The 10,836-nt window shown below is 43.5% G+C and overlaps 1 protein-coding gene across 1 annotated transcript; it reads left to right on the forward strand.

Moving 5' to 3' along the window:
* The first annotated feature begins 343 nt into the window (after positions 1 to 343).
* Positions 344 to 8,455, forward strand: ECHDC3 (enoyl-CoA hydratase domain containing 3). The gene is made up of 5 exons (XM_059817043.1): positions 344 to 405; positions 522 to 643; positions 2,904 to 3,001; positions 6,225 to 6,425; positions 7,964 to 8,455. The coding sequence occupies exons 2-5, from the start codon at positions 571 to 573 to the stop codon at positions 8,291 to 8,293; spliced, it is 702 nt and encodes a 233-aa protein (XP_059673026.1). The 5' UTR covers positions 344 to 405; positions 522 to 570; the 3' UTR covers positions 8,294 to 8,455.
* Positions 8,456 to 10,836: the final 2,381 nt, after the last annotated feature.

Raw genomic sequence — 10,836 nt, forward strand, 5'->3', positions numbered from 1 at the left:
GGGAGCTCTGCTCCGAGAACTGAACCGACGGGCGGGGGAAGGTCCGCATCGTTTGACTCCGTCCCCCGGCAGCGTTCACCGCCTCGGGAGCAGACACGGGCCGTCCCCCCCCGCCGCGCTCCCCGAGACCCCCAGTGCCGAGGAGGGGACCGCCCCGCGGCGGCCCGGCCCCGGCCCCGAGCCCGCCAGAGGCAGCGGCTGCGCCGCGGGGCGGGCGGGAGGCCGCCGGCCTAGAGGTCGGTAGCGAGCAGCCCGCCGCGCCCGCTCGGCAGCCATGGCCGCCCTCACGCTGTGGCGGGTGAGGAGGGCCCTGGCCGCGGCCTGCAGCAGCGCCGCGGCGGCGGGAGCCGGGCGGCCGCCCCCGCCGGAGAAGCTGACGGTCCGGCGGCAGGCGGAGGGCGTCCGGTGAGGCGGCGGCGGGCTGGGGCGGGGGGCACCGCTGCGGGCCCGTCCCTGAGGCTCCCAGTGCCTTTGTTGCTTTTTTTAATAGTAACCAGCTTTGTATTTCACGGCTTTTACAGAAACATTATCTTGAACAACCCGAGGAAAAGAAACGCCCTGTCCCTCTCCATGCTGCAGTCCCTCCGGGAGGACCTGCTGCACGACGTCAAGAGCAAAGACCTGCGAGTTATTATCATTTCAGGTACTTCCGACGTTTCAGGCCGACGGAAGAGAAGGGGGGGGCGAGGGAAGGAGCAAAACCGCGATAACAGGGGGAGTTTAAACCGAACTCTCTCACAGAATTACAGAAAGTGGGATGGGAAGGGACTCCTTTTCCGTACAGCTGGCCAGGAGCATGCAGGGTGTCCTACGCGTGCCTTCACCCTTCAGACCCTGCTCTCACGCTGTGCTTTTACACGCATGCCAGTTTCCACTCTCACGTACTTAATTCCTCATTCTTGAACACGGCATTAACAACTGGCTTGTTTTTTGTTGTATTTTTGTGGATACTTAACATGTCTAAGAAGAAACACTATAGAAACACGTTTCAAAATGTCAGTATTGCGGTCAGGCTATGCAGTCTGTTTAAAGAGTCAATGAGCTTTTTCCTTTTGTAAAAACAATTGGTTTAAAAACTATGTGTAAAGAACACTTTAAACAGAACAAAAGCCAGGTTCTAATGGTTATCAAACCAAAGAAATAAAATTCCCAGATGCAGGTTTTCGTGCAGGAACAGGCTGAGCTGGTATGACACTTGTTGCCTTCGGCAGCAGGTATGGATCGTAGTAAACAGGGCTCATAAGGTTTCTTCAAATCGTGTGCTCTGTTCCCCTGCTCTAAGCCAGGATCAGCCTTGTTATCTTTGCCACTGGTTTGTCAAAACTGTTTTTAAAACTCCGATGAAGGAGAGACTATAATATCAATACTGCAGTCACCCATAACCTGCAGATGTAAAACATGATCTCTCAGAGCCTGTTACAGTTTTCTTCCATTTAGGTATTAACCTGTAGGGTTCTTAAAGATAATGAAATTTGAAATGTTCTTAAGCCATCTTTTTTTTTTCCTCTGCTATTTTAAGATAATCTTCTCCTGCCCCCCTTCCAAACATCTTGGAGAAATAGGTTTATTAATTTAGGGTGCTGCTGTTCCCTGTGCGTAGAGGAAAACACCGTGTGTTTTTGCACACACACGAGCGTGGAAGTAAGCTAACTTCACAGGGCTGAGTTTAAATATATATATATTCAAGGTTTCAAATAGCAGTTACAAATTCTGTGAAACACTTCAGGTTCTTCTTTGGGAGTACAGTAGTCTGGGAGTTCGTGAGCACGATTTCATTTGGTTGTTTGTTTTAGTCGAAAAAGAAATTGCACGTTCCTCATGATTTCCAAATCCCTTGCTGAATGGAACGCAAAAGATGAAATCTCGAGAAAATAAAAGACTTCTCAGGGAATGCTTTGAGTCTTTAACACAGACTTTGCAGTGGATTCTTCTTCAATGAGGCACAAATGCAGATGTGATTAATTTCCAGATACGTATTGCTGATCCCACGAGCTGACTGATGTTAGTTGTGTGGTTATTTCTGGATAGACTGTGCCACAATAATCTGGTCCGTAAGAAACACATGTATAGGTAAGGTTGTGTCTGCATAGTTGTAGCTTGAAATGTCACATCCGTACACATATCTGAGAAGTCCTGAAGGATTCAGAAGCCTCAAATTGGTTTATTCTTACGGCGGATATCCTCGTGACAAAGGAAAACTGTTGTAAAGATAGTGTACCCTTAAAGGGTGTTTTGATCTTAGCTGCCACTGGAGGCAAGCAAATCCAAAACGTAGGTCCACAGAAACCTGCTCTTTTGCTGCCCAAACCCTGGACATGCTTTTGGGGATTCTCTAGGTGACAGTTTTAGCAGTGGAGGATGCCCCAACAACCCTTTGGTTCTCCTCTAGCAGAACAACCGTTTCTCTTTTTTTTTCCATTGTGGCTTTGAACGCCATGACACAAAAATCTTAATGCTTATTTAGCAAAAGTTGCTCATTAATTCTGGGTTCAATCAGTAGGGAATAACTCTATCTGTTAGTCTGAGAGCAGAGCACTCCATCCTCGCTCCAGCTGACGAATTTACATGGTACCAAGGAGTTGTTTAGTACAGTATCCTTACAAGAAACTGAGCTCAGAGGTGTGGAGTGCCTTAGTTTCAACTGAGTTAACTTGGAATGGGAGTAAAACTAGGCCTTTAAAAATGTTTATGGGTGTTACTGTGGTTAAAAGTTCCAGTGTGGCAATTTAAAGTTGTTGCAAAACCCAGAAGGCAATGTTTCGGAACTCTGTGTAAAACTCCCTCCCCAAGCTCCTTTTTGACCATTGACATCTCATTGACATACCTTTAGCTGGGGCGCTGATATGCCGCTACCCCTGGTTTCTTGATTAATTCAGACTGACTTTTCCTGAAATTCTTTGCAGCTGAAGGACCTGTATTTTGTTCCGGCCATGATTTAAAGGAACTGTCAAGTGAGGATGATGTGAAGCATCATTCCCAAGTATTTGAAATATGTGCAGAGGTAAGCAGTTCTTAAGTGCTACCCCTTTTGCCTGATATTAAGAGCAAGCAATGATACTGGTTTAAGGAGGGACAGCATTGCTCATCTGCTAGCTAAAGCACAGACTGTTGCTCCAGATTCCTTGCTTTTTGCTGCTCTGCCATTTTAATACCTGATTCTGGTGAAATTATGTTTTCCCAGTGTTACAGAACAGATTTCTGTACATGCAAATAAAAGGGCCAGAATGCCAATGTGCATGTCTCCTACAATGGGTACAGTCATGGCGTGTTCCTTAGTTTAGCCAGTGTTCCTTGCAGCTGAGTATTTGGGCAGTGTCATTCCTAGAAATCTAGGCATAACCACCTTCAAATCACTTGCGATCAGATGTTCTTTCCCAGCATCTAGCTATTAACTCAAGACCAGATTAAACAACGAGCAGACAATGTGAAAGTAAGATCTGGCTTGCTGGTTGCCCAGTCAGCAGACCATACGAGTTCTCGTTACAAAGGCACAGACCTGGAAGTCGGGAAGTTAAAGTGAATCCTGGAGCCTTTGGAGAGAATGGCAAAACCCCCTTTGATTGTAATGGCACTAGAATTGGACCCCTAATCTTGCTCAGTGTGACCACAGAAAGTAATTTGAAACCTTTTGTTCTGGTTACTCCAGTAATAATGATCTCTGTACACATTTTCAAGCCCATATTTAACAAATGCTGTAAAAGCCATGTGTGAAAGTTACCACTGAAGGGCCTCCAGTGTAATAGGAAGCAATCATCCTGGCAGCTTTGCCTGGATTTCATCTTGGTATGCTGATCACGAAGAGGTAAGCACAAATGTGACTGAATGACAGGTTAGTCCCTTCATCGGAAAGGAGCCAAGGTCCAATAGTTTAGCAGCCAATAGTTTAATATTAATCTTGCACTTGCGGGGCAGAATACCAGTATGTTGTCAGTGGAAAACAACCATGCAGCTGCCCGCTCAGAGAGTAAGAAAGATCAGGCAGAAAAAAATGTGAAATTTATTCCATATAGCATGAAATCAAGAGTTGGTAAATTTCTCACTTTAAGTACCAGAAGAATTTAAATTATCCTGTATGTCTATCTAGCATTGTGGCTATAATCAGGATTAATGAGTAGTACAGCAAGCTTAACTTTGATTAATAAAGAGAAATAGCAAAAAATAACAGAATGTCAGCATTTAGAGTTAAAAACAAGCCTAGCTTTCTTTGTGAGAATGGTGCTCTACTGTATAGTAAGTTTAGTAAGGGAGCATTATTACATATAAAAAATAGTACACCAATTTCAGATGAATATTCCTTAGTCTGTGAAATTCAGAGATAGGGAAATATTTAAAACCCGACTGAACACAGTCCTGGACAACCTGCTTTACCTGAGCCTGCTTGAGTGGTGGGGTGGACTTGATCTCAAGAGGTCACTGCCAACCTAAATGCTTCTGTGAAATTGGCAGCGCAAGTTCAGGAAGAAATTAAATGTAAGAGGTGAAATGATACTTGAAGTGATCCCTTTTCTGATGTTGATGGTAATGATAAGTTCTTCAAACTCTCCTGAGTATCCTAAAGGGATTTAAGTTTCTCGTAAGTCACAACTCACTATTATCCCCATGGAGAAAGAAGGCCTTACTGTTAAATAATAATGGCACTTTACAGGCAAATAGAAATAGAGAAATTAATTTAGGCTTTATTTAGGATCCTAACTAATATCTAAATTTTAGTTGTCTGGTAGAAAAATTGACTTTGCTTTTTTTTGGTCAACAGAGAGTAAAAGGTACTTTTGAGGGCTTCCAAAAAGGGGTCGTGTCTTTCTAAATTTCGATACTTAAGTTAAGTAGAATGGATCCTACCCTAAATGACAAGCCTCCAGCATTGTGGACGGGGGCAGGGGGAGCGTGTCCAGAGCAGTGGACTGGTTTTCAGGAACCTTGGCTTCTCCATCTGTCTGTGACCAGTAATCTTAAGCAGATCATCTCAGCTGCTATACCTCTGTTTCCCCATGCATATAACAATGTTAGCAATACTATATAATGCAGTATCCAAGGACTAAGTACAAGTTTGACACAGCTGAGAATATCACTTCTCCAGAGGCCTTTCAAATACAAAACTCTAAGTACCAGGGTTTTTTTCCAGAGAAGCAGTTGACTTTGAATTTTTATAACCACAAGAGTACTCTATAGTTTGTCTGCCCACATGCACGTATCGTTACTCTTTTGTTGTCTGCTTCTCAATATCCACTGAAAAACTGTTTTTAAACAAAGATAGAAGAATGGAGACAAAGACTGATCAAATTCAAAAGTGAATGTAGGTAATTTTACCTAAGCAACATAAAATTTGCTAGACTTCATTTACTGGTGAAATTGAAGTAGCAAATGAAAATTTGTTATCTTGCTACACTGTGCTAACATGAGATATTTTTTTTTTAATCCAGATAATTACTGTAATCATTTAACTAGCATTTTCTATCTTCAGGCATTAAAATTAGGTAAGTTTGTTGACTCCCACTGTATGGAAGGAGAACCTGAGTTAGAAAAGTTCAGACAAATTCATCTTTCTTAACTTCAGCTATTTGAAGTTGGATGTCCAACCTTCAAGAACTATCAGAGAAAGAGAGAGAATGGGTGTGTTTTCCACTCTTATGTCTAATGCAAGCAGGAAAAATTGTCTCCTGGCAGGTTAAGTCTTTCCCTGGAATGCAGAGTAAGCCTAGAAAGACATCCAGTGATTGCGTTTGGGTGAGATCAACCCAGGCTGGAGATCATGCAGACACCAGCAATAGGCTGGTTTAATTTCTTGGGACAGAAACTTTTGTGAAGTCAGTTTTCCGTTACGGAGCAAATGAAGGTGGGGATGGTGTGTCTCAGATACACATCTTCCCCCAGCCAGGAACACTAGACCTTCAGTGCAGAGGCACCCAACTTCCATGCAGATCTGATAACAAGTGTTTCTGCATTTCATTCTTCTGTTGAAGAATAACTCCATAACTTCATAACTCCATTTCCACTGGGGTTAGCAGGACCAACTCATGCTGCATAAACACAGCTAGGCAGCTACTGGAACAGCAGTGATCTTGTGCATTAAAATGGGTTTTGCAGAGAGCTTACTTCTTTTACTAAAGTCCAATTAATAAAGCTGAAAAATGCACACATCAGGCGTGTGAAGCAATTGCAAATTTTAGAACAGCCACTGCTTAAATTTCAGGGGCTAACTGACCGTTTTCTTTTGTTGTGTGCAGGTTATGACTTTAATCCAGAAACTTCCCGTACCAGTGATTGCCAAAGTAAATGGCTTGGCTACAGCAGCAGGCTGTCAGCTTGTGGCAAGCTGTGACATTGCAGTGGCAAGTGAGAAATCTCAATTTGCTACTCCTGGAGTAAACATCGGACTGTTTTGCTCCACACCGGCTGTGGCCTTGGGCAGATCTCTTCCAAGAAAGGTAGGCTTCCTTCCCAGATACTCTTTGTAATTTTGCAATAAGTAGGCTCCCATATTAGGAGTTTTAGTTCCATTGCCTAAACCTTGTTTTCCTGCAATACAACATTCAAAATACTTCATTGCCAGAGACATCTTCATAACTTCTTGGTCTGGGAAAAATAATAAAGGGATGAACTGTGTTTAGGGAAAGCAGCTTCCTACTGATGCGATTCCAACCAGCAGGAACTCATACCAGCAGCCCACCAGCTCAGCAATCTCTTTGCTTTCCAACAGACAGCCCTGTGCTTTAGACAATGATGTTCTCCCCTGATGAGGAAGCCCCTGCAAGTTCAGGATATCAGTCCCACCAAGGTATCAGTTCTTGCTCGGCAGTGACATTTCACTGCCAGCGTGATCTGCATGGGTGCAGATCAAGATGCTTTAAATAGCATCTAAAACCCTCCTATACTTTCTTCCTGCTTTATTTCCTACTGATTGTGACTACACATCTCTCCTGCATAAACAACAGTACTATCTGCAAAGCTTCGGTAACTGAGTAAGTTCTGATCCAGTTGGATTCATGCAGATGGACTCTCCAAGCCCAGCAGGATTCTGCTGAGATGCAAGGACTTAACTGCAGAAGTCCAACTGCTGGATAAAAGCTTCAACTTTTACATTTCCTGTCTGTAAGGCCATCATGTTCAAATGTAGTCTGTCCGTGGGGTTTTTTTCAAGTGTGCTATAGTGTACAGTTATAACTGTTTCTGAATTAGTATTTCCGGGGTTTATGATTACCTTTTTAAAACGTGTGGGATACACTTTTCTCTGTGCCACTTTTCAAAGTGCAAGAACATTCCCTGTAGTTTTCAGGATTACTGATTCTACCTTTTATCAAATGAAAAGTTGCCGTTGTTTGTAGCTACGAGAGCAAAGATACTAATGAGGATAATCAGCTCTTACGATTCAGGGCATTGGTCATTTGCATCAGGAGTCATGGAAAAAAATTCTTATTGATATGTAACATTGAATAGTCACTGAGTATTTGGGAGATTTTTTAATTTGAAACCTGAAGTACAAGATGCTGGAAGCAGCAGGAGACTGAAATAGATGTGGCTATAAGAAGGACATATTTAAAAACACCCCGACCAAACTTAAAACTAAGGCAAGTGTTTTCAAAAACTACACATTGACATAGTAAGTCTTTATTTGTTATCATATGCCCAGCTTAAAATACCGAGTTCAGTCATTTGACCATCTACATCTCTCTTAATTCTTACTGCAATCAGTGGAAATTCTGGGCTTTTGAAAAGAAACCCAGAGGTGTCAGCCTAGGACAGCTGGAATCAATGGGCAGGTTTGGAAAAAGGCCAGCTTTAGACCCAGTCCTTCTCTTTGCTGAAACCTCTTAACACTTCCTTGGCAGTTTAAGAGGCCAAAAGATTTAAATCTTACGTTTGTAAAAGAGAAACTCGTACTTGAAGGAGGCGGCTGAAATCCCCCAAAAAAACCAAAGCAATAAGGCTGTTGAATTGACTTAATACAGTATTTTTTCTTCTTCAGGTGGCATTAGAGATGCTTTTCACGGGTGAACCTCTTTCTGCCCAAGAAGCGTTAATGCACGGGCTTGTCAGCAAGGTGGTACCAGAAGACAAGCTGGAAGAAGAGACCATGAAAATCTCTCACAAGATATGTGAAAGCAGCAAATCCATCTTGGCATTGGGGAAAGCCACCTTTTACAGACAGATGACACAGGACCTTGACACCGCTTACAAAATGACTACTCAGGTCATGGTGGACAATTTGACTTTGAGAGATGGGCAGGAAGGTATTGAAGCCTTTATTCAGAAACGTAAGCCTGTCTGGTCACACTCTCAGGATCAGAAGAAATGAATCCTGTTTCTAAGCTAACCTTAGCTGTGCTTTATGATTCTTCACGCACTTGCCTTTGGAAACTACATTTTTGTTCTTACTGAAAGTTAAATTTCTCTTCTTACATATGCCAAAGACACAATAAATTCATTCTAAGTATATAATAAATTTAAGAAAAATCAAACCAAATGGGTTTTTTCAGCAATGAATTTAATCTATGGTTTTAGAAGGAACTTTGTGCTGCAAAAATCAGTTGAATATGTCCCAGGTTACTTAGGGAATCACAGGGACTGGGAGAGAGCTCAGATCGCCCTGTTCAGTACCTGTCCCCACAGTTCTGGATGAGAATTTCCATTTATTGTTATTAATAGAGCATTAAAGGGCTTGGACACATTCCAGAGATGATGGTAGTACATATCATAATGGATTCCAGTACTGTTATCTGTTACAGACAAAAGCCTGTAACAATAGCCCATTGCTCCTTATATCTCCTTATATGCTTATATACTCCTTATAGCAGATATTCCATATCTGCTTATGAACTGTATGCATTACTAGTTTGTCTCCCTCAGCAAATCCTGTTTTTCCACCATCAGTTCAAGCACTTGTCTGTTCCAGCTCTAGAGAATTTTGCTGTTGACTCCATGAGGCTGAGCATGGCTTGGGGGTGTTTAGTTTCAGCACACTGAGAGCCACTGCCTGTGGGCTTCAGCAGAGATTCTCACCTGGCAGTGTTTTAACCCAGCTGTCATTTTCAGGCCAAATGTCTTCAGTTTGTCACAGAATCTTAGGTGTGTTAGCTGTAAAGCCCATCCTTGTGCTCAAAGCTGGGCTTTTACCGACACTGGAACAGGTCAGTCATGGATGTAAGATCTTGACAACCTCCAACAACAGGGATTCAGCTGCTCCTCTGGGTGATCTGTTACAGCAGCGCTCTGCAACCCTCCTGGTGAAGTATTTTTTCTTAATGTCCAGTCTGAGTCTCAAAGCAGCATTTTTTTTGGCCATTGCCCCTTGTTACATTACCTGACATTATTGAGAAAACTTCAGCTCCATTATCTTTGTAACTCTCTTCAAACAGTGACAGACTGCAGTTAAACCACACTTAGACTTGTCTGTGCCAGACTGAACAAGTCCAGCTTCCCTCATTTTCTCCTTGTAGGTTATGTTCTCAAGGCAACCAGCTTGGTAGTCCTCCAGTCGACCAATTCCAGTTTCTCCACATCCCTTTTGTACTGGCTCTGCCAAAACTGGACTGTATGCCAAATATGGCCTCACCAGTGCTGAGCAGAGGAGAACAAAATATTCCCTCCATCCGCGGGCCACTTTCAGCCAGTCAGTATTGCTCAGTATGCATTTTGACTTATTTGTGATGAGAGTGCAGTGTTGGCTCGTATTCAGCTGGGCATCTACTGTAAGCCTGGTTTCAGCAGGACTGCTGCTCTGCCAGTCAGCTCCGAGCCTGTACTGGTGCTTGGGGTTATTCTTCCCCAGGTGCAGAACCTTGCACTTCTCTTTAGATGATGGTTCTTCTGGATGGAAGCCGGGCCATTTGGTGTGTCAGCCATTCCCCCAATTTCACATCATCTGCAAATTTGCTGAGGATGTGTCATTGATGACGATATGAGCCTTGGTATTAATCCATGGTGATCAACATGGGATGGCCTCTCAGCAAAGACATTTTTTCTGGAGTTCCACATAGCCAAATCATGAAGGCTCATCCGTTTCATCCTTAAATAGGCATCTAAGAAAGACCAGGTGAATCACTGTATGGGTGGGCCTTTTTTTCTTCGTTGACAGTAAAAGTAGCCTGCAGTGCTTAGCTCAGACTTAGGTGTCTTAGGTTAGATCAGATGAATCCTACTTAGAGCTACTAAAACTCCAAATGTGGAAGTATCATGAATCAAGAAGGATGTTTTTTAAGGTATGTTTGCTCCTGTGTCTTTGGTTCCCTGTCTGTATGAGTGTTTGTTCATTCTTCAGTTCTCCTCTGGAGTGAGTCAGATAGCCATTAACGTCCAGGGATTGATTACTCCTAGGCAACATGGATGAGGCCACATGAGCTTTGGCTCGCTCAGCCCTTCACAGTCCCCTGATACTATCCCCACAGGCCTTGCCTAACACTCCTGAGCATCGTGCTAAAAACTGCCCTGCTGGCAGGCCTGCCTGTAATTTTGGGCACTTTGAACTGAAAAACTGCCACAACAAGAAGTCAACACTTTTGTCTTTGGGCCTTTGGGCCATGAAGGTGCTGTATGGAGCTAGAGGAAGCCCAGGCCAGGTGCTATGCAATGCAGTTGCTGCAGGTCTACTTCAGAATGACCTAAGCATGAGGGCCACCTTGCAAAGGCCATTGTTGGTAGTGTCAGCCTTATCGTTGTCCCCGTTATGAGAAGTGGTCTCATGGTTCAGTCAATCTGCCTCCTGGGTAGCAGCAATGGGTTGTACTCTATGAGGTACACTGTTGGGATCAAGGGGTTGAGTGACACCTTGCTTCCCAAGCAGCAGAATTAAATTCTGTTATTCCTTATACTCGAGCAAGACCTGGATAGTTTGGAGGAAAA

The sequence above is a fragment of the Gavia stellata genome, chromosome 4 (assembly GCF_030936135.1).
Source record: "Gavia stellata isolate bGavSte3 chromosome 4, bGavSte3.hap2, whole genome shotgun sequence".
NCBI classification, from domain to species: Eukaryota; Metazoa; Chordata; class Aves; order Gaviiformes; family Gaviidae; genus Gavia; species Gavia stellata.

Bases quoted from the DNA above. Each gene is read 5' to 3' on its own strand.
- ECHDC3 (XM_059817043.1), top strand. From the start codon at position 571: ATGCTGCAGTCCCTCCGGGAGGACCTGCTGCACGACGTCAAGAGCAAA. The intron at 3,002-6,224 runs GTAAGCAGTTCT...TGTTGTGTGCAG, and splicing joins TATTTGAAATATGTGCAGAG to GTTATGACTTTAATCCAGAA. The intron at 6,426-7,963 runs GTAGGCTTCCTT...TTTCTTCTTCAG, and splicing joins GCAGATCTCTTCCAAGAAAG to GTGGCATTAGAGATGCTTTT.